This window comes from Indicator indicator, chromosome 15 (assembly GCF_027791375.1).
Source record: "Indicator indicator isolate 239-I01 chromosome 15, UM_Iind_1.1, whole genome shotgun sequence".
Taxonomy (NCBI): Eukaryota; Metazoa; Chordata; class Aves; order Piciformes; family Indicatoridae; genus Indicator; species Indicator indicator.
In genome coordinates this window covers 14,403,673-14,427,698 of record NC_072024.1, presented here as the reverse complement: position 1 = coordinate 14,427,698, position 24,026 = coordinate 14,403,673, and the positions used below count along the sequence as shown (strand labels likewise).

Here is a 24,026-nt window from a genome sequence, read left to right as displayed (position 1 = left end):
CCTGTAACAGCAGGCTTATCCAGTCTAAGGAAGGTGGGAGTCCAATAAAGCAAATTATACTTTTGGTTCTGACGGGGGAAAACTGTGGTCAGCAATGTTTCTGGATTTCATGACACAGGCAGGGGCACCAGGTCCTCAGCTGAAGCTATCACTTGGTAACAAAAAAAATAGTAAGTAGCCAACGACAGAAATACTTTAACGATAAAAGCCCTGATTGATGGTGGAGAAAGAGACAGGACAAGGATAGACTGCTTAGAAGGGATGCTCCAGATAACATCAAAAGAGAGCAAAAGATGATTTTATCATGACAGGGACACAACAGCATTAGTCCCACTCGTGTTTTGACCTCCAGACAAAGGTCTGCCTATATTGAGAAGATTGCAGCATCCAGAACGAAAGGGGCCAGAACACACTGATTTGTAGTGCAGAGCATTCATTGTAAACGCAAAAATCAAACCAAAGCAAAACAAACTAAAACCAGCAAAGGAAAAAAAAAAAAAAAAACAAAAACAAACAAAAAAAAAACCCAACCAACGTCACTTGCTTTTTCCCAGCAATTTTACTTGACAACTACCATCTGTCTGTGGCGCCGCTGAACAGACACCTCAGCTTGGAAACGTCCTTGTCCGTCTCGCCTCCCAACTCACCTCCCGCACTGGGGGTGGCCCGCCGCAGCGGGTGACGGGGCGTTCTCCCGGGAGGCGGGAGCGATCTGACCGCCAAAAGTCCCCTCTTCTCAGCTCCTCATCTCACCGAGAGGGAGAAGGAGGGACCCGGGAGACTTGGAGCGCTGCACTCCTCCTCCCACCCTGAGGGAGAGCGCAGCGGCGCCCATACGTCCGTCGAGCAGCGCCAGGGCAAAGAGCGGCAGCGGAACGCAAAAGCTCCACGGCGCGCCCACGCGGAGGCGCGAGGCCTCCGCCAGCGCCAACAGCCCCACGCGCGCGCGTTAGAAAACTGACGGACCCACTCACCAATTACAACCTGGGCAGGCTGGGTGGAAGCACCAATAGAAGGCCAAAGTGGGCAGCGGGGGAAGGGGGCGGGATATCCGGCGTGAAGCGGGGCGGGGGTGTCCGTGTTGTGACTGGGGAGAAGGGGAGGGGTCCGCTCAGCTGGACCTGCGGTGGGGTGCGGGAGCAGCACCGGCGCAGAGGCAACCTCGGCGGCCGCCATGCCCGGCATCGACAAGCTCCCCATCGAGGAGACGCTGGAAGACAGCCCCCAGGTAAGAGAGGCAAGAGGCAGCCCCATGGGTCGCGGCCAGATCGGGCCCAGCCCGTGGGCGCTGGGCCTAGCGCTGCTCCCCTCTCCCTCTCACCTCCCCATGTTCGCCGGACAGACTTTGGAGAGCCTCGGTGGTAGACCCTCCTCAGCACTGGGAGGTACATCGCCAGGTGCTTTCCGATCCTTCTCGCCCAAGCAGAGTGGCGGGGGCTTGGGCTGGGAATCCGGGCTTCGGGCTGTCAACTTCGGCAGTGTCCCCTGCCAGGTGTCGCGCCCGTCTTCGCGGCGCCTTCCCGTTTGCATCACCGCTTCCTCTTGGCTGTCCTGCGGGCTCATGAGCTCTTCGTAAGGCAGCGAGCTCGATAACAATTTTCCAGAGGCACTGTGCTTCAGCATCGGGCGTTAGGGTAGTAGCTTGCATTGACTCTTACTTCCCCAACCCGCCTTCACATTCATGATTTGTTTTGGAGACCTTGTGTCGACAAAACCCTTCTTCACTTAGCAAGGCGATTTTTCTTACCTTTCTCTTTTATTGTGGCAGTTTATGCTGGGTGCCTTTTGTTATATTTATTAAAAACGCAGTAAGATTTAATAGATATATATGAAAAGCAGTTATTGGATGAGATTATCGTGGCAGTTGTTAATGATGTGAGTAGGTGGGAAATACGTGATGCCGAGAGGCCTTTAATTGCTCTGGTATCTTCCATTTCTGCTGCTTGACCTTTGTCAGTGATGCCATACATTGCGTTGGCATGTCTTTCATGCTGCTGTTAAGCAGGATGTGCTTTATTCAGTTGCACTGGTTTCTCTTGCTGGCAGCAATAACAGCAAGTACTTTGCTTTCCTTAGATGCAGGGAGAGAAAAAAAGTTTACAATATATTTTCTTTCAATGCAGCCTTTTGAATTAAGATCCCTGTTTTGCTGCCTTGTGTGTGTAGACGGGCAAGACTGTAATAGCATGTGCATTGGTAGCTTTGATTCCTCAACCACTGGAACAAACTTTCATTTGCTGAATTTAACCCCAAAAATGACAATTGTTTTAACAAATATACATCAAGTGGAGGGACGACTTTGGAAAGCCAACAGAAGGCAGTCACGCAGAAAGTGTGTCATTGCTTTCTGAGGGAGAGAGTGCCCATATAGCTCAGATAGTAAATTTTAGATGAGATCTAGCCTGTAGTATGGGCTCAGGCCCAGAGATCAAACCTGATGTGCTCTCATGAAGAGGAAAAAGTTTTGAAAGTGTTACAATAGTAGTAATTTAACAAAGTTACCTCTTGAAAGTCTTTTTTTCAGTATACCAAAGTCAGAACTGCATATTTATGGCAAACGTTAAATGTAAGATAAACTTAGCATCCCTCAAATGCGGGACGTGTTGGTTTGCTGTTTGTTTGCGGGGTTTTTTGTTTGTTGGTTTTGTTTTGTTTTGTTGTTTTCCCAGAGACTTAAGAATGGAATGTCTTTTGAGGAGCACATGCAAAAAAAGTGACATATCAGAACGTAATTCAAATTCTAGAATCTTTTGTTATTTATGATACAGACTAGCGAAGCCTACCTCAGCCCAGTGAAGTTAATATGCTTAAACTATTAGGTTTACCAATATCGTCTTTAGTTTTAGGTGCAAAGCTTCACATCTTTCAGTCAATCTAATATTTCTGGTGAATTTTTGCTAGCCACCTCTTAGAACATAAAAAGGACTCGATAGTCTTCTATTACATTAGTTCATTTCTGTTACTTTGAAATCAGTGCAATAAAAATGGCAACCAATATTGCTTGAAGAAAGAGGAAGCCTTGCTTCTTTAGGAGTTGCCTTGACTTTCTGATTGATGTGTTCATGCTCTAATACTGAAAAAGATCATCAGCCTGGGTCATTGTTTAATGCTAAAAAAGGGACTGGAGCTTTGCACATTTAGACATGCTTCAGACACTAACTTTAGATATGTGAACATCATATTGGATTTATTCTCCATCTGAGGGGTGGAAATGCTTTTCTAAAATAGCATTTCCTCTTGTGGCAGAATAAAAATCTAACCACTGTGTTCTTAGATGTAAATCAAATGCCAGGTTTACCTTGTCTTCTGCTATGCAAAGCAGTGGATTTTAATCATTAACTTAGGACATACATTACACACATACTCAGTGTTTATATATATATATATTGAGGGAGAGTTTCTGCTCAGACTTATTTGCATTCCCAAAACATTGCACAATAAAAAAGCCAAGAGACTTGATAGTGCAGGCTCTCTCTTGTGTCACTTACACCACCATACATCTTATGACATAAAATGATTTAACTGTTTGCTGACTTCTAACTAGGTGGTGTCTTTGTGCAACTTATCACTGGTAGTTTATGGTGTCCCTGCTCATGTACATGGGTTGAAAGCATCTTAAAGAAGATGCAAAATGATGCAGAGTTGTACTAGAAACATGGGTAAACAATTCCTCTAACTTTTTACTGAGCTATAGTCCGTCATAACTTGTGTACAGTTTCAGGTAATTTTCTTTCCATCAATATAATACAATGTCAGTTTGAAGTCCAGACATCAGTAAGTTAGATTTTTACAATAAAACATAGAAATGCTTTTATTCTACACTTTTCAGTTTTAAAGAATACGCATAATCCAGAAAACTTACATGATACTCATTTTAAATAGTAAATTCAGGTTTATTTTTGTTCAGGTTTAAAGGTCATGACATATAATTCAGTGGTTATGGCACTGTGCAGTTTTTTTCTTTCTCATTCTTTCACGTGTGTCTCCTTCGTGGGAGAGTCACAGCTATTAGGATGACACATGTTGCCACACCTGGCAAACATTTGAGTTCTCCACCTCTATCTTCCTCAAACGCCCTTTTCCACTTGTTGCATAAATTAGCATTACCATTAAAGTGATTAATTTTGTTTATAATTAATCATAAATAGCCATTTGGTTATTTTTTTTGTCTTTGTATATCTTGTAGGGCTTTACAAATAGCCGTTTGGTTATTTTTTTTTTGTCTTTGTATATCTTGTAGGGCTTTACACACATGATAGTATTTTTGAGACAGCCAGGCATCTAACTGGAGTCAAATAAAAGAATTTCATGTCAGAAAAATGCTAAAATAATGTACTGTGTACCGGTTTAGTTACGTACTCTGTGATTATATTTAAAAGCAGAAAATCAGAGAAGTAGCTGATAAAGACCTCCATGCTTGAAGTGGAGATGGACTAGGGTCTAAGTCATTTCAATAAAAGTCTTTGACATAGCAAGAACTAATAATAAACTGACCACAATTCATATGAATGCAGTGCAATTGCTAATCTCCTTAGAGAGGTTTCTTTGATGTCCAGACTTGTTTTGTCAGTCTTTCATTCTTTTCCCAGATTCTGTAAGTTCCTTGCCTTCCTCTTTGAGGAAACCACAGTTCTTTAGCCTGAGGAAAACTAAGAAACAGAATTTCTAATTTCAAGTTTTTAACAATCATCATTTGGGGTGAAAAAAACCAGTTAGGATTCTTTCCATTTCCTGTCTGGACATTAATTTTAATGTAAACCTAAAAACAAAGCATGGTCCTCTTGCCAAAGTGTTACTAGAGTTAAAGATCTTGCAAGTGATACTCCCATTTTTACATCAAAGCATCCTAACCAATATTTTACATGAGGAAAAGCAAATGTAACCTTACGGAGTTATAGGTACATTCTCTGCTCTTCCTCCCTTTGATTTTTGTCTCGGTGGAAGGAATCTTTTCAATATTCTCACAGTGAAGAGCAACATTGCTTCCAAGTGCAAAAATGATGCAAGAACACTGAGTCAGCATTGTATCTAAGCTGAAGGGCAAATTGTGCCTGAGCAACCTGCTTGCCTTCTCATCCAGAGTAGTAATTTCATCATAGGGAAGAGCAGTGGATGTCATTTACCTTAACTTAAGTAAGGATTCTGACACAATCTCCAGTAGCATTCTTCTGTGATAAAGAGGTTGGGGTTTCTCAGTAATGCAAACAGTGCAGTAGGATGCATAGTCATCGAGCTGACTGACAAGCTAGGGTAAGGACAAAAGGACAGATCTTTTCATTCTGTTTCCCTGTAGAGGGGTGAGTGGAAAAAATGTCAAGAACAACAAGATGTAGGCTGTACTGTTCTGTTTTGTTCTGGCTTTTAGTTCCTCAATCTTTTGATTATATAATTGACTGTTATTGCACAGGTGAATTTCAGATCCAAGCACAGCCAGCAACTGTCCTTGTGCAGGGTGGGTAGTATCAGAAAGCCTCAGCCTTTGTTCTTATCTCACTGCAGAAGCAATGTATACCTAGCATGCTCTTTAATGCCAGTCATCTTTACCCTTTTCCTTAGGCATGTATCATAGTGGGTCCAGGACTTGCCCATTGCTCCAAGTTTTTTGTGCACTTACCCATCTTCTTTGGTCCATTCCTTTCCAGAAATGTATTTGTATTAATCTGGAGAGAGGCTGACAGTAGGAGTGAGGCTGAGCTTGAATATCTTTAAAGTTCTCTGACATGCAATAGATAACCATTCTCATAAACAGCGTTGAAGGCTATCTAAATTTTTCAGGAATGAAAGCTGAAACAATGCTATTTAACTTTTAAATCCAGGTATATTTAAATAGTACTTCCCTAACTTGACATGTTGGTGTTTTGGCTGTTTCCTTTCTACAGACCCGGTCTTTGCTGGGAGTATTTGAAGAAGATGCTGCTGCAATTTCCAATTACATTAATCAGTTATTTCAAGCCATGCACAGAATATATGATGCACAGGTAGTGTTAATGTAATTCCTGAATTCATTATAAGGCTTTTGAACCAAATTTCATGTCTCTTGCTTTCTTTTTTTTTTTTTAATTATTCTAAGCAGTATTTTTTAAGAAACATCCACATTCTTCAAATGTAGAAGTGAAATAAGAATTAAACTATTAGGTTTCTGTGTGTTATGGAGTGGTAAAGACTAAATGTTTGTGATGAGTTTTGCAACAGAATTTCATATGACAGGTAAAAAGGTTTTCTGGTCTGCTAGTTCTGTTGTATTTTTGTTACTAAAATCTTTCCTGTCGTGGTCTTAGTGTGTAGAATAGTAGGTACCAAATGGGTGATTGTTTTTTACCCACAATATTTTCATGTTTTGCTAGCTGCATTCTATGTCAATGACTGAATCTCTGAGTTTTGTTTTTTTTCTGAACAGTTGAGTTAATGGATATATTTTTTTATTTGTATGTACTTGAACTGTTTGTTTTTACTGATTTGTTTATTTTGATTTTTATTTTTCTACTGATTTTTACTGTAATGAATGGTGTGTTTGTTGTAGGTTTACTGCTCTGTAGTTTTATTTCACTGTCTATTTAGTTTTTAGTTTCTGTGCTTTCTTCTTCAACTCCATCATGAAAGATGAAGTTGTTCCATAATATGAATTTGCTAATTAGGTCCTATCTGTGTACAGGTACAGAGCCATTTGTAGCCACGTAGTGCTGAAGTTCACTGTAATCTTTCCTGTAGAGATAACAAATTTCTAATAGTCAGTAACTAGGTTAATTGGAAATAATTAAATGCAAATATGCACTGCATAACATGAAATACACAGAAATCAGTGCACAGAGTACAGGATGTGAACTTGTTATTTGTAAATACTGATTACCTCTAACTCTCAAAGATGTTAGCGAAATGGAAGGCCAGGATGCTGAGGTTTTCTGAAAATTCAGAGTCTGATTTTAAGTTCCATGTTGTAATAGTTTTCTCTTCAAATATGTGACTTTTTAAACAATAATTTAATTTTTTAAATGACCAGCTTGGTTGTTGTTGGTTGTTTCTTTTGTTTTTAAATTAGAATGAACTAAGTGCAGCAACTCATCTGACTTCAAAGCTTCTGAAGGAATACGAAAAACAGGTACTGTGTAAATTATTATTGTCTTTGTGTGGTCAGCACTATGTATTTTTGCTGTCTTTTATCTCCTAGAGCATAGTGTATGATGTATTTAGGTTTGGTCCAGATAAAATGAACTGCTGTAGCTGGTGTCTTGAATCTTTGCTAAAAGAATCTACTGTCTTCCTATTAACTTTTACAACTAAGCCACAATGAAGTTCCTCTTAAAATGATCAATATTAGTAAGTTCTGAAATATTTTCCTTTTGGATCAGTGTTTTGGTGCTTGCTTAGGGTGGTGGTGGTGGTTGGTTTTGTTTTATAAACATGTTTACTGTTAAGTGCTTTAAATTTACTAGTCATTAACAATGATAGTTTCCAAGTGGTTTATTTATAACTACTGTGAATTAAAAGAAGAATTAACTCAGTACCCTTTATTTTTTCCGATTTGTCTTCTTTAGACTGCCATTTCCCCAAGTCAGAGATAAAGCTTAAAAATACGCAAATGATATTTTAACTGAATTATTTCTCTTTCACTTGTGACTATTTTGGTCCATCAAGGCATTCTAGAAGTAAACTTTTCTTGGCTAGTTTAAAAATTTCATATAATCACATAATTTAAGAGCTGGAAGTTGAAGATCAACACCAAATATTGCTTAATTTTTTATAATTTTAAATTAATTTGCAAACCTGGATAAAAATCTTCATAGCTGTCAAGTCTGAATGTTTCCTGATTGTTCTGAAATAAAATCTGTTCATTAATTTATAAAATCATTAATTAGGTTAATTAATACATATATTATTCAATAGACTTTTTGGAGTTTTTTTAACAAAGTTTATCGCTTCCCCCCACCAAATATTCTTTCATCACAGGACAATAAAGAAGGGCTCAGTGGATCTCAGCTGTGTAATATCTTACAGTATTAGAATACCTGATACATTCCTAGGCATGATTAAGATAGTTGTGTGAATGGCAGGAAGCCCTCTAAGCAACATGCCTCCTTTTGTTTTCTTGTAGCGTTTTCCACTAGGGGGAGATGATGAAGTTATGACTTCTACTCTACAGCAATTTGCTAAAGTCATAGATGAGGCAAGTACTTGCATTTGTTTTACCTACGATGATAATGTCTTGTGTAGACTTTTAACTTGCTTAATTTTTCCATCTGTTTTTAAGGTACAGAAGTGGCTTACACTTGTCAATAGGGTAACATTTAATTGTATATTGTAGAATATGTTTAGAGTTATGTGGCCTGAAGAGAAAGAATCTATTCAGCAAAATGAGGATATATTGTTGAGAAAGAATGTAGTTAACTTACTGTAGATAAACCAAACCCCATTACAGCATGGTAGTCAGAAACTTGTTTTTGTGAGGGCATTTGTATGGCCTGGTTCTACACAAAGGAGCTTCCCTCTGCCTGTATTAGAGACAGGGACTGACTCCTATGAAAGGTAACTTAGCACCACTAAGATCTGAATCAGGATTATTTCTGTGATCCCTCTTGTCACATTCAACACTACTTTGTGGCATTTTAGGAGGAAGAACACATTTGTTCTACCTCTGCTACCCATGAAAGATGGACTGTGATATAGCTGGAGGGAATCTGGAGAAATCAAGTGACTGGTTATCAAAATGTATGAGACCATCTTCTGACATGATCCAGTAACTTGGAATAAAGTTGGAAAAGTAGGGACAAATGCTAAACTCTAAAGATCTTGTATAAAAAGCTAGTAGTGAGATCAGGAACCCAGAAAAGAATAGCTGCTGTAAAAACGAATGTGCAAAATTATGTTTGAGTTGTGCCTGTCATCTCTGAGTGAAGTTCATGTCAACCTGTCTTGATTTGATTTGGTCTCGGCACCGTGTTACTAAAATTTCCTTCTTTCTCTTGTCTTCTACAGCTCAGCTCTTGCCATGCAGTACTTTCAACTCAGCTTGCAGATGCAATGATGTTTCCTATTACTCAGTTTAAAGAAAGGGATCTAAAAGGTAGAGTGCTTGAACAAATAGTGGGTTTATCAACAAAAGCAAAATTTCTTCATAGCTCATTTACCTAAATAGAATATGTCATTTGTAAGCTCTTAAAAGTGTGCATCTTATTTCTGTTCATGACAGTATTAGCAGCTGCACATCTTAACACTATTTCAACTGTATTTCACTGTTTCAACAACGTATTACTTACCTTATGGAAGCACTTCTGTTCAAGTTAAAAAGTTTGCAGTTACTGTAGACATTAGGAATGAATAATTTTCAGATAATTAGAATGTTCAGGAAGCATTTGTATGTATTATAATGCTACGGCATCAATATTGTGGCTGGATTAAACTCGAAAGTTGTAGTATTTCCTTACTAAGATCTAGTAAGGAAGTTCTTCAGCCCTTCTGGTAATATAGGTGACTTCTTGCATACAGACATAAGATGCTTCTAACTCGTTATTTTTGTGACAATTGTATCTTACTTTTTTGTCTGGCCTGAAATAATGTATGTGTGCCTGAGTATGGTAGATTTTACTTCAGATGCTAAAGTGAACAGACTGCTGTGGCAAATAGGCTTCAAATATAAACTACAAGAATTAAACCCAAATTCAAAACCTTAATGTGAACATCTTAGAGTGGCTGGATCCAGCATATGAATGCTTTAAGTTTAAATTGAAATACAAAATACAGCTTTTCCATAAGGCTCTAGCTCTTTAGGAATCTTGGAAAATACTTCTTTGACAATCATTTGTTGTAAAATCTGGATTAAATAGATTATGCTTTTTGAACCAAGGAACGTGAATATCTCAAGGCTAATATTAGATCTCATAACATGGAAATAGCTCCTAAATCTTCTTTATGGACTTCACAGGAACTTTCTGGAAAGCTTTTCCATGCTTTTGTCTTTACCATAAAGTAGTATGACACAAAACCACAACCAAATCAGAACAAGTGCTAAGTATTGTCCTACATGTGCTAAGTATTGTATTCTGTTCCCTAGTACAGTGAGACTAAATTACCATCTAGAACATGGCTAACTTTAGGTAGGAGGAGTCACAATGTGTTTGGGGCTTTCCTTTGATCCACTGCTACTTCCCCATCTCCTGTGTTTCCACTTCCTCAATTCAGCCCAGAACTATAGGTGATGCATTTGTATTGAAAATGTCTTTCAAAATGTTTTGGAAATAATTTCCTCCTAATTACAGCACAGTATCTTTTCTGGTGAGCTGAACAGCCACATACATGATACTCGGGCGGTAAGCAGGAGCAGATTTTGCTTGCCACAGTGTCTGTGCTGGTACCTCAGTTTGGTACAATGTGTAAACTACAACTGTTTAGAAACATTGCATGAGAAACCTTAATATATAAATGTTAATAACAACTTACTTCACTTGTAATATGTTGTTTTGTAGAGATATTAACTCTAAAAGAAGTTTTCCAAATTGCAAGCAATGGTAAGTGTAAAACACTCAATGTTTTAAGTACTACAAGGTGATAGTATTGTTGTAGATTTAGTCAGAAAACAATTGAAGATGTTTGCAAGGATAGAAGTGTAAGGTGAAATTTTTTTTATTGATACATAGGCACCCAGTTTCACTTGAAAATCCCTGCTTTGTATACTGAAGTGTTAGAACAAATTGACAGCATTGGTCTTTTTTGCAGTACTTAAAATGTGTATCTAATTATTAAGTAATACAGGCTTATGTTAGCTCACTTCTTAAAGTCAGGACTGAATTAATAAACACATTTTGCCTCCCTAAAATTAGTTTGAGAGTTCTCTTTTCTATTCTCAGAAGTTACTTTTGTTACCCAGCTCTACTATATCCTCATAGAGAACATATTCTTTAAGTAAGGATTCTGCTGCTCTCAATGTAAATTGCTTCATCGATTTAGAAGCAAGAGAATAGAAAGTTGTCTCTACTTACAGAAAGTTTCTTTGGTTTTGAAGAATATTAGATCTTTAGGAAATCTCTTAACAGTTTGGCAATTTTTGCTTCTGGTTAGAATTTTTCATTAGCCCAAGTATTTGTGGCAGTGAAGTAATTACAAACAGGCCAGAACAATTCTTAAAGGTTTCAGTATTACAGAACTTAATGTTCAGCTGGCTGTGCAACAGGGTGATGAAAAAGGTTTTCTGCTCTGTTCATGAGTCATTAGTTTATCAAAATGATAATAAATTCTCTTTTGATTGCCTAGACCATGATGCTGCCATTAACAGATACAGTCGGTTGTCAAAAAGAAGGGAAAACGAAAAGGTTCGTAAAACAAAATACTTCAAAGATTTTTAGAGGAGATAAGAAGTAATTTTCATCTAATATATATTTATAATGAAAGACAATATATGGCAGATTCCACCCAAAGTTTGATAGTTTGTTTTAGCAGCCCAGAGAGTTTGCTTCAGAACAGAAAAGCAAATTTCTCCAATAAATGCCTATCTTGTAACACTGAAAATGCTCTAAGATTAGGATTGTGATGCTGTATTCATTTTTGTAAAGAGATAACCACACTTTCCAGGGAGAAAAGAATGCCGTCTTCATTATTCATGTGTCTCTCATCTATAAATTAGAGAAGTGGGATTGTAGTGTAAAATATGCAATTGCTGATAACAGAAGGTAGAACCTCACCCTGGTGTTTTTAACATGCTGGCTATAAAGATGTCCAGAAGGCATGTGATGAATACTGAGTCTCAAATGTTCCTTTTTTCCCCTCCCCCTGTCTGTGTCTCTGTAGATCAAGGCTGAAGTTACAGAAGATGTATACACTTCAAGGAAAAAACAGCATCAGACTATGATGCATTATTTCTGTGCATTAAATAGCCTTCAGTACAAAAAGAAAATCGCTATGCTAGAACCCTTACTTGGATACATGCAAGCTCAGGTAATTTCAGAGTGCGGAAGCTGTAGGTCTGAAAGAAGATGTAAAAGTACTTCTTGAAGTGGGAAGGGCAGGGCCATGCCCAGGGGTTTCCTGTTCTGAGGCTTCATATGGCTAAACTCAGTTGAGATGTGGCAGTTTTTCTGAACCAACATACGTGTTGGCAGGTCCACGGTTACATGATGACCTTGGACGAGTTCTCACAGATTTCCCCTTCCAGTATCCCCCAGATAACCCCACCCATAACACAACAGGTAGCTGACTGATGGGCTTGAAAAAGTATAGAGAGACCTTGGGATCAATACAAGATCAAAATTTGTTTCTTTTCCAGGGCAGTTTCTGCATATTTCTGTGTTTCCTCCAGGTGACTGCACATCCACCTGACAGCAAAATCCCACTGCAAAGTCAGCATCAGCCTTCACTTGTAGACTAAAACATGCATCCTACTCCTTTGATTGGGAGGCTTTGGTGGGAATGAGGAATGAAAAGGGATATCTCTGAGAAATTTTAACTTTCTATAGTATCATCTGTGTTTTGTTAATGTAGTTTTAGTAATTACTAAATTCTCCCTTTTCCTTCTCTCTTCTTTTTTTCAAGATAAGTTTTTTTAAGATGGGTTCAGAAAATCTTACTGAGCAGTTGGAAGAATTTTTGACCAATATTGGCACAAGTGTACAGAAGTAAGTTGGTTCTGTTGAATTTTGAACTGTTATCAAACCAATTGTGTCTTCTGTTTCTACTTAATAATAAACTATCCATGTTAATAAGACATTATTTACCTTAGTGTTCGCAGGGAAATGGATTGTGAAGTAGAAAACATGCAACAAACTATAGAGGATTTGGAAGTAGCTAGTGATCCACTGTATCTGCCTGATCCTGATCCTACAAAATTTCCTGTTCATAGAAACTTAACACGGAAAGCTGGCTATCTCAATGCAAGAAAGTAAGACTAACTTGTTACTTAAAAATTCCAGAATACTTCATTTTGGGGAAGGAAGGCTGAAAAAGTGTGTAATACATTTTTTGAAGTTAGCTGTGCTGGTTTTATGTATTTAGCTGAGTAAGGCACACAGGGGCTACTCCATTTCTTTGGACTCCTTCAATTGATTAGAATTAATTTAATTGTTACACGGACAGTGTCTTTCAGGTGCAAAGCACATTGATCCTGGTTTTAGTCTAATTTTCCCAAAATTTTCAACAGAAAGAAGGAGTTTGAGAGTGTAATTTCACTGGGTTGCAATTGGAAAAGAAGAAGATTGCAGCTAAAAGGATTCTTCTATAAGTATCTGTTAAAGCTTTAGGATTCAAGTTACTAATACAATATGACAAGCTTGAGAGATATAAAGGCAAAGCATTCTCTGCTAAGCAAAGCACACTTCAAAGGACCTTGATTCCATGAGGCAGTCTTCTGTCAACAGGAGGGAGCTGTTACTCTAGTTCAAGTCTAGCAGCTGATGTTTATAGTTACTGAAAATAAGTCATAATGCTCAGGTATTTTGCTGTATCTTCTATAATAATTTCCAAGGAATTTTTTTTTTAACATGTAGATGACTTTTGCCAAAACAGTTACAGTAACATACTCATTGCATGAGGTACAAATTTCTGAAGTAGAAGGCAATTGCAGCAATTAATATTGAAGAGCATATCTGATCAAAAAGGGAGGATACATTGCAAGTGTTACTGATTTCTGGTTTCAGTTGTTTCTCTTCTGTTACTCTTATGGGGAAAACAAAACAAAAAGCAAACCACCAAAAACATATGTGCTCTAAGCAAAATACAGAGTTCTTGTTGAATGGTACAAAATACCTGGAAAATTGAGGTATCTTAGTGTGACTAAGCTAATTCTTAGCACAGTATATAATTGCAGAGTTCAGAGGTCTTATCAGTTATATTGATAATGCATAGAATTTGCATATGCATAGTGTGTAAAGCAATACCATAAACGCTGATTATCAAAACTGAAAAATGTATGCATTTCTGTTTGAAATAGTTTCATAGAATTTAAGAAAGGAATTATTATATTATGTATTTTGTCCAGCAGTTATTCTAGCATGAAAAATAGAAGAGATGGAAAGAGACTAATTAAGCTGTAAAGAGAACCTAAAATGTTACATGGGGAAAAAAGGTTTTCTTAAGTGCCCAGATAGTTTGTTCTGAATAATTTTCAGATCACCTGCACTCTTAGCCTGTTAACTAAGAACCTCTTTTTATCATTTTAGTAAGACAGGGCTGGTATCTTCCAATTGGGAGAGACAGTTTTACTTCACTCAAGGTGGAAATCTGATGAGCCAGGCAAGAGGTGATGTAGCTGGAGGACTTGTCATGGATATAGACAATTGTTCTGTGATGGCTGTGGACTGTGAAGACAGACGGTACTGTTTCCAGATAACATCCTTTGATGGCAAAAAGTAAGCATTCCTATGTTACTGTTACCTGTAAATAAAACTGGACTCGCTAATAAAGAACAGAAAGATTGTCTACCTTTGTGATTTGGGGGCTAGAAACAAAACCCGGGATGCCTTTCTAGCTTTGTAATGTCTGGAGTTCTGTTTATACTGTCTATAATGTAGCTGAGTGAGTAATATTCAAAATAAAATTACCACAATCAGGTTACAATCACAAAATGCAATAATACATGATTAAGTGTTACATGGATACAACTGGAATTTTGTTCCTTTTCTATTTCCATTTGAAATGAAAACATAGATTTTCCCCACAATTAAATATTGACTGGACTTGGCATGGACGCAGAGTCTTCAGCCTGTCTGAATGTGTTTTGCAGTGTGCAAATGTGAAAGTGAAAATGGGGAGTGCTCTCTGAATGTACCTGTGAGGCATTTTAAATAGACAAAATTGTCATTTTCATTCTCTTCTTTCAGGTCTTCAATCTTGCAGGCAGAGAGTAAGAAAGATTATGAAGAGGTAAGCTTATAGGGGGTTCACATGAGTCCAGTGATTTTTCTGTTGCACAGAAGGAATGCATTCATAACTATAGTTGGAATGTTCATAGCTCATTTTATGTTCTCTAGGTGGTAAGTGACAGGTGTTGGGAACTCTGACAAAATATTACTATATTTAGCCTCTTAAGACAAAATGCAGTTATGATTGCCACCAAGTCCTTTCTACTATTAAAGAAGAGAGAAAACAAACAGGGAAAAAAAAGCCCACAGCAAAACAGCAGTAATGGAATCTTGACACAAATTCTCCTTCCTGTTCATGCTTTCCTAACCTTCATTCTTCTTGCCTGTTGTCAGGTATGGAGAATAAGAAGGACATTTTGGGTTAGGGTACAAGTAACAGGAAATTGAGAAATGAACTAAAACTGGGTTTCTGCCCCTTGATGAAAGATGGGATGTTTGTACCTCATGAGCAAGTTGAATCGTAAAACAACTTGCTTTTGGACTGCAAAGTCTGTTGGTGCAGGCTTTTTTGCCCCTGCAATGGATGGATGCCCACTGAGAATTCAAGTACTAGGTCAGCAGACGTCTGTGTTGTAGCAAATATTGATGAGGAAAGGAAATGAGGAAAAAAGCCACTCAGCACAGGTAGAGTTTCCCTACTTTTTAGCTTCCTCTGGAAATGAAAATAAAAACTTTGTCTAGATATTTTGCAAATAATAACCTAATGTTGTAGGCTTGAGTGGTCTAACAAAGTTTCTAGTTATGTGAATTTAGGTTTTATTTGGACAGCTTGTTGCAGCTTCCCAAAGGCTGTCACAGATAGGCCAAACTGGTAAGATTCATTGCATTCATAGTCTATGAATACAGTCAGAAGCAAAGAAACAGATGTAGTAAGTGATATAAAGTGTTTGTTGATTAAAAGGGTATGTCTGTTTGCATTGTTATTCAGTATAGGCTTTTCAATAAGGGTCAGGATGGGAAAGAAAATTTTTAAAAGCATTATTGATTTCAAATATGTGTGGGTAAGCAGTTGGATAAAGAAATACATACATAGTCCCAGTGTTGATGTAAAATGACCTTTGATGCTATTCCTAAGGTTTTAGCTGGGCTGTGTCAGGTTGGGCCCAATTAATTTGCTCTCTTGAGGTTGTCTAATAATAGCCTAACTGAAACATTGTCCCTCAGATGCCGACACTTGTGATTTTTCAGGCTGTAGCTGCTGTGCTGTCTTTTTCTGTAGCTCAGGTGACAACTCTAACAGCAAGCTGGGGTGCAGTGGAGCAGCATCATAACCCAGTTAGCTGTCTCCTTCAGAAAAAAAGTGGAAAAGCAAGGAGCAAGAGCAGATGGTTTTCATAACACAGGGAGAAAAACAAATTCTAGCTTAGAGATGCAAGAAATGGGCAAATTCTACAAAAGGGAGATGGAATCTTTGTGTCTTGAGGAAAAAATATCATTTGCAGTCACAGAATAAAGGAATAGAGAGAAGCCTGGGTTTTGTTGGGGTTTTTTTAATTACCTTAGAGTTGTGGTTTAAGCTTGCTTTAGTTCTGATCTTTGGTGTAATGATTTTTTTTTAATAAAATCTGACATTGTAAAGTGCAGTAGGCAGGTAATAGGGAACTTAATGGCAAACTGAGTGTGCAGAATATTGGTTTGTATCCCTGAAGTTACAATGAAAGCAGAAAAAATGCTGAAACCTGTCAACTCAGTTGCTATTTAATTAAATTTGTTAAAAGAGCTAGAAAAAAATAATTTTCATTCCTTTTCAGTGGATATGTACCATAAACAACATCTCTAAACAGATCTATCTAAGTGAAAACCCTGAGGTAAGTTTAATAAAATATGTAGTAATCATTGATATGCTAAAGATGCAGATAACTACAACATTAAAAAGAGATCATTTGGATCTCATGGGACAGCATAGAATTGAGGCAATTGCTTCCTACATATCTAGTGCTGAGCTTTCCATGGGATGAAAGCATACAGTTGTCCCCATCTAAATGCTTATATAGAAAATACTAAAAGTATGTGACTAGTATAACTTTTTGACATCTTCAAGACCCTAGATTTTTATTTTGTATATGGTACATTGTTACAAATTAATATGACAAATACTCAGATGGATACGTTTAATTTCTGCTAGAGGGAACTGACAGTTACGAATTTGAATCTTTATGAGCATAAATGTAATGTATATAGACAGTAAGCCATGTACTTGTATTAACTATGCAGATGAAAAACAAAATAGTTTTAGTGCAAAGCTCAGTTACCCAAAGCACATGCTCTGATGAACATAGAGCTGAGGTTATGGCATAAACTGGTGCAGCTCCTTTACATTTACACCTTGGTGTCAGTGTCCTCTCTTCACTACCCAGTGGCTTTTTAGTCATTCAATCATTCTCATTTTCCAAGTCATGCACTCACACGAAACACTTCAGAACTAGTGATTTCAATAAAAGATTAACATTGAATTCTTCACCTGTAGATCATGGTTTGCCGAAATAACACAGTTACCTCATCCTTACTTGATAGTTGTTCACATCTTGATTTTTCAGAAACATTTAAGTGCAGACTTTTGAATCTTCCTGGTTTTTAGTTAGTAGTTGAGGATTGTCTTTCTCAAATGAGATTTTTCTTTTCTTTTTCTTGGCTACATGTGCTTATCATTGGGACTTTTCTCTGTGGCTGTATTAACATTTGCAGTGTTGTAAACGAAGTGCATTCAATGAAATTGAAAAAGTGAATAGCAGGAAATGAGTTGCAAGTTAGAAGAAAACACGACAACTGTATCAGTGTAAATGTAGCAATGTGAGATCTCCCAAAGGGCTGAGTTTCTTCCTTCTGTCAGTGCATATAAATAAAACTAAAATCTTAAAGCTTATTTTCAGTTTTCAGTTACTCTCTCCCATCTCTCTACTGTAGGAAATTGCTGCACGTGTAAATCAGTCAGCTCTGGAGGCTGTTACTCCATCTCCTTCCTTTCAGCAGAGGCATGAGAGCATGCGGCCAGCCATGTAAGTTGAAGAGCTAGAGGTCACTGGAAGAACACATCTAGAAAGAGAATCCTGGATAAAGTTTCAGGAAAAGAAATCCAAACAAACAACAAAACTTGTATGCTCATAACCAAATCTTCGATAACCTGGAGGAAAATTTCTTGAACTCACCTTTGTAGTATTGGTTAGCAGCCACTGTTAGAAGTAATCCAGATTTCCAGCTGTCTGGACAGCTTTGTTGTTTACATCATACATCTGGTTTGGTTTATGAATTTGTAATGAGGTTTTTCTTAATGTGTCCAACTTCTGGAAGCAGACCTCAGATTGCACCTCTGGTGCAATTACTAATGCAAGGAGTAACTTACTGAAATTTGACTAGGAATGTGGACTTCATTTTTGTTTACTATACCCTGGTCTTCAGGATTGTGGTAATTTTTTTGTTTGTTTCTCATCCAAACTTGGGACTATCGTGTTTGTCTCTCATATGGTTTAATTTTTTATCAACCAACCTGAAACTAAGCTATCTTCATTTTGTTTTTTCTAGACAATCTCGTCCTCCTGCAGCTCGTACTAGCAGCACAGGGTCACTGGGATCCGAATCAGCAGCTTTGTCAGCACTTTCCTTGGATTCACTTGTTGCCCCAGACACTCCTATACAGTTTGACATAATATCTCCAGTTAGTGAAGATCTGCCTGGTCAAGCAAAATCTTCAGGGCAATCGGGCAGGTAGGAGATGTAGAGAGAAGAAAAAAAAACCCTTAAGTTAATGTTCTTAATTTTAAAAAAAGAAAAGCATGATTAGGCTGCAGCTCCAAAACACAATGTTGCCTTTGCCCTGACTCATGTCACAAAACTTGCAATGGCCAGTGAAGTCAAACAAATTTTTTGTTTGTTAAAGAGAGTTCTAATTAAATGGCTTAATTACATTCATTAGTGTCCAGGTGTAGTTTCCTATTCAGCAGCAGATTTTTTTGCTTTAACAGCTAATGCTTTTATTACTGATTCATTTTAATCTTTTGGTTTCACAAAGTATTCTCCTTTCCTATTGCTTGCCCACCCAGCAGCTTGGGTTTTTCCTCTTGGAAACTCAAGAGAAATTTGGTAGCCCTGCCTCCAGGTGATGATGGCATATGATGACACTCTTCTTAACCTGAAAGGTGAGTGAAAATGATCTAGGCTTCTAGAGTAATCTCATACAAGTTAAAATTGTCTAAGACCTCTTCCCAACATAGAAAAATATTTTATCCTACTTCTGGTTTTGGTTTTTTTTTTTTAAGCTTCCCATTCAAAAATAATCATAAAAACATGTAAATCTGCATTGCATTTCTGGAACTGTATGTACAGAATTCAGATATTAAGAAAACATTTACAGATTCAGCTGTTCTTAACAACAACAACAAAAAGCTGAAACTAATTTACATGAATAGTCAAAGTAACGTGTTGTATCCATCTGCCCTCTAGAAAATTATTTGAATTTTAAGTTGCACCTCACAGATACATAGCAGTTAAATTTATATATCTATATATTCACCTCTTTTTTGAATTTTTTTTATAGTCTTTGTTGTTGTTTGGTATAGCAGAATAATCAGTTGGCTAGCTAGATCCTTAAGAATATATTGATTTAAAATAGACTTGAACTGTATTCCAGGAAGTGGAAAAGATAATATTTCAACTAAATGCACGTCATCAGTTTTAAGTCCATTCTAGAAAGCTGGATTTTTCCTAGCAGAAATTAGAAAGAATTGTGCTCAGTATTTTCAGTTTGCCATCACTGGCAATAAAGAAGTGCATTGTTTGGACAGATAGGCAACACGCTGCTTTAGAAGTATTAATTATTTAAAAAAAACCAAAACAAAACCAACCAACAACAACACCACTTTACTGAGTTTCTGATACTGATGACATATATTTAGATTTTTACTTTTATCTTTTGAGAGATCCTGAGAGATTTTGCACTTACTGCTCCAGTCTAATCTTAAATGACAGGTAAAGTTTGAGCAGTAAAAGATGCTAATAGGAAGAACTTCCCTTTAGTGTATTTTACACAGGTCAGCATTTAACGGTATGAGTCTTGACTGATTCCCTGTTACATAAACATTGTTGCAACACCATCCTGACTTCAGAGTTCAGTCTGGAACAGTTTATTTACATTTTAACTAGACATCCTTAAGGATTCCACTGATAAAACTGCAACTGAACAAGACAGATGGACATTTTTTTCTCTTAGTTCTGAAATTAGCTTTTAGAACACCAACTATTGAGAGGTGACACCTTTATTTCTCCCCTATAAAACCTAATTTGAAGTTTATTGAACAATTGAACAGTAGTTTTTCAGCTACCAGTTAGCCAAAGTGTTTTTTCTTCTTCATAAATTATGAATAAACTTTCCCTATTTCCCATATTCTTTTCAGCATTGCTTTATTGATTTTGTAAACTGTAGACTTGGAAGCCTAGAGTATTTTCACTTTTCATTGTACCTGATAGCAGTTCTGTTTTTGAGAGCCAGAAATAGCCACATTTCTCTTGACCCTCTAGGAGTAAAACCCCAGGGATGTTTTCAGAAAGCTGCCTTTGAACAACCCCAGTGACTTCTCTTCAGTAATTCAACAAATTGAGACAGTGATGAGAAGTGTGGCACTCCTGCAGAGTACTGAAAGGACTGGCTTTTGGGTTTACTTCCTGAAGGTGTTCTGTGAAATTTCATCCCCTAAACCCACCTCTTTTCAAATCTTATCAAGGTTTTGACTTGAGCTTAATTCAGATATACAAAAAAATAACAAACCCAACCAACACATTATAAGCAAAACTTTCTATGGCAGCAGTAGATCAACAGTGTTATGAATTTTTCCTGTAACTTGAGCCCTGGAATATAGCAATCTCTGTCTAACTCCTGATTGCTTGTCCTCATCTTTTTGCACTATTCCTCCAGATTACAAGTCTGTGAAATCATTAGATGTTCTTATTTGATGCAGCATGAGATTACTGCAGTGGTTCTTGTAATCTGACTCCTAGTTTAATGTTCTCATTTTTTAATAGACGCACAAATCCTTTTGGTGAATCTGGAGGCTCAAAATCTGAAACAGAAGGTAAAATAATTTTTCTTTTCCTAATGCAAAATAAAACCCTAATTTTTTTCTATTTCCAGTTATAGCTTCTTCTAATTTAACACCAATTTTAAAGTGCTTAGTTATGTTAGCAAGGTATTAGACAAGCTGAATTAAATCAGGCAACTGTCTGAAAGTCTGTTTTTAAAATAATTCATTGCATCTTTCATATCGATTAAAACAAATTAAAATCATGTCACTTACTGCTTCATAATTGTTCCAAGTTACTAGAAGTGTGGAGTTTTCCTGAGTGATCTTGAATGGAAAACCCAAAATGGAGTTCACTTTTTTCAATAATTTCTTTGTCTTAGATTCAATTCTTCATCAGTTATTTATTGTAAGATTTCTTGGCTCTATGGAGGTGAAGTCTGACGAAAGTCCAGATGTTGTTTACGAAACGATGCGTCAAATACTGGCAGCTCGTGCCATCCATAACGTTTTCAGGATGACAGAATCACATTTGTTAGTCACTTGTGACTGCTTAAAGTAAGTTTGCTTCTTGTCTTCTACTGATGTTTATTTACAGAATGATCTTTCACTTTGCTAAAATTTACTTTCTGGTTTGTTTCTAAAAACATTTTTAGGTTAATTGATCCACAGACACAAGTTACAAGACTACGAGTAAGTAACTCTACATTTTAAGATAAATAAACAGCAATGTAATTCTTTTAGTTGAAAACTATTCTATGTTAGCAGAAAACACTGATAGCATTGAGATTTCCAGACACATTTACCCCTGAAATTAGGAGACTAATGCAAACGTAAAAAATAAGACAGAAACCCACCAGCAAATCAGGTGTAAGGGGAGTAGTTTCAAAAAGTCAAGTAGGCTTTTGAGACTTACTTAATATTTGTGGTATTAAGTTCAAAACTGCCCCAAAGCTGTAAGCTTTGTAGGTGAGCTGCATCGACTGCATGGATGTCTGGTATTGTAAGTGTGCACCTTAAATGTTAGGAAAAACTTGTCCTATCAGTTTACAACAGCTCAAGTAGGGGCTTCCAGGATTTAAAAACTTAACCTTTGGTAGGTCTTAATGGTTTAGTCTTTGAGCAAACAAAGATATGTTTGAAATTTTTAAGTCCAACTACTTTTAGGAATAAGAACGCAAAATGGTTTTATTGTTGTAAAAAACTATTTGGATATGTGGTTTGCTCATTTGTTTGTGGTATTTTTTCTCCTTTATTTCTTGGTTGTATAATTCAGGAGAGCTGAACTAATTGTGGTAAAGGTTTTGCAGAAAGAGTGCCTTTACCTGGCATTAGCTACTGACCTCTTGGCCACAAATACAATTTGTATCTTCAAATGCAGTTGTCTCTTCAAACAGGAGTGTATTGACATTTACAAAGATGATAGAATCACACTGCAAATGTTATCCTTTTTTCTTACATGGAGTGTGGGTTTAGAAATTATTCTGTCTTATGAATCCTTGCCTTCTCATCTACTTTTCTGTTTAAGTAATTAATTTTGGTCAGTTTGTAACTTCTGATGTGGTTGTTCACTTACAATATTGAAGTAATCAATATGAGGTATATTGAAACAGCACACAGGAAGGATTTGGAACCAGTTTTAATGTCTCCATATCTGCTCATTTTGGCAGTTTCCTTTACCCAGTGTAGTTTTGTATGCGACACACCAGGAGAACAAGCGCCTTTTTGGATTTGTGCTTAGAACTTCAGGAGGGAAAGCTGAGAGCCGCCAAACCTCCATCTGCTATATATTTGAGTCAAATAACGAAGGGGAAAAGGTACTGGCGATGGTTGTACTTGTATCAGTTTTGAATGTTTTCATTAGATTGATTCAGGTTGTCTAAGGGATTTCTATGGAAGAGCACTCTGCTTATGTACTGGAAAACAGTGTGATAGTCCAAGTAGCTGCAAGTGCTTTAATACGCTGTTATATCTGACTTGGGGATCTGGCTTAATTTTGAAGGCTTTCTTCTGAGAATCTTTGATTATTTTCATCTGTTTTGTATTTAGATTTGTGACTCTGTTGGACTGGCAAAGCAGATTGCATTTCATGCAGAACTGGTAAGAATCGTTTTGGACAGGCTACTTGTGAATGGAAGGGAGAGAATATATTTAATATGTGTAACAGAAGATATTCTACAATACGCTTTTAGATGGAGTAAGAGTGTTGTGGGGTATTTAAGGGATTTGTTTTCTAGAATTTAAACCTAAGAAAAGGGACAGACTAGTCCACTATGGAACAATATTCAAGACAGGATTCATCTTGCTACCTTTAACAAACATACCAGACTTTTAAAAGAAGAATAATCAAACCCATGGCATAACAGTTTTGAGCAAACTCACATTAGTCAGTAGTATATCAAACATTTCAGACTGTTGTTACTTAATTTACTTATATTTTTGTCCCTTAGGATCGAAAAGCATCAGAAAAGCAGAAAGAAATAGACAGAGTCAAAGAGAAACAACAGAAAGAACTAAATAAACAAAAACAAATTGAAAAGGTACATTTCATCATTATTTCTTAATATTCTTTTTTCTTTTCTTCTTACTTTCTTTTGCAGTTTTACACTCCAAGTTCCACTATCATATTCTTTACCGTAAGCTCTTAGAACATGATGGACTTAAGGATTAGAAGTATTTGCCATATATATTTTGTGTAGCAGCTTTTAAAAAGTGCTCTTCTGAGGAGATGAACACATGTTTTTAGGAATACCCCAGAAAAGAACGCTATCACAGGCCCAAAACAACTTCATTTGCTGTTAAGGGTTCTGTTACACAGCACAAGGAGCAGTCTGTAGCTGAAGATAGCTGGACAGAAAGCTATCCATTGCCAGTATTAAAAGATAGTTCAGAAATTATAATAATGGTGTCCTGTTTCAGTTGTAGATGGCTTTAAAATTAATATTGTTTTTCTGATTTCTCAATCCCCTTTCTCAAATTAGGACTTAGAGGAGCAAAGCCGATTGATAGCTGCTTCCAGCAGATCGAATCAGAGCAGCGCAGAAGGACAATTTGTAGTCCTTAGCAGCAGCCAGTCAGAAGACAGTGATTTAGGAGAAGATGGAAAGAAGAAGAGAGAATCGGAAGCCTAAGTTTGCCTGCTTCGTTAAAATTGGAAGCATGGATGTATCTGGTGGAA

General features: G+C 37.1%; 1 protein-coding gene across 1 annotated transcript; it reads left to right on the top strand.

Moving 5' to 3' along the window:
- The first annotated feature begins 1,174 nt into the window (after positions 1-1,174).
- APPL1 (adaptor protein, phosphotyrosine interacting with PH domain and leucine zipper 1) lies at positions 1,175-24,026 on the top strand. Its single transcript, XM_054387190.1, has 22 exons — positions 1,175-1,228; positions 5,880-5,978; positions 7,037-7,096; positions 8,090-8,161; positions 8,971-9,058; positions 10,458-10,499; positions 11,242-11,300; positions 11,776-11,922; positions 12,517-12,599; positions 12,704-12,862; positions 14,139-14,327; positions 14,799-14,841; positions 16,592-16,648; positions 17,745-17,836; positions 18,360-18,542; positions 20,853-20,902; positions 21,232-21,406; positions 21,505-21,541; positions 22,519-22,665; positions 22,898-22,948; positions 23,299-23,388; positions 23,830-24,026. The coding sequence occupies exons 1-22, from the start codon at positions 1,175-1,177 to the stop codon at positions 23,977-23,979; spliced, it is 2,127 nt and encodes a 708-aa protein (XP_054243165.1). The 3' UTR covers positions 23,980-24,026.

Coding starts and splice junctions, on each gene's coding strand:
- APPL1 (XM_054387190.1), top strand. CDS start 1,175: ATGCCCGGCATCGACAAGCTCCCCATCGAGGAGACGCTGGAAGACAGC. Junction 18,543..20,852: donor TCTTCAGGGCAATCGGGCAG/GTAGGAGATGTA, acceptor ATTTTTTAATAG/ACGCACAAATCCTTTTGGTG. Junction 21,407..21,504: donor GTCACTTGTGACTGCTTAAA/GTAAGTTTGCTT, acceptor AAACATTTTTAG/GTTAATTGATCCACAGACAC.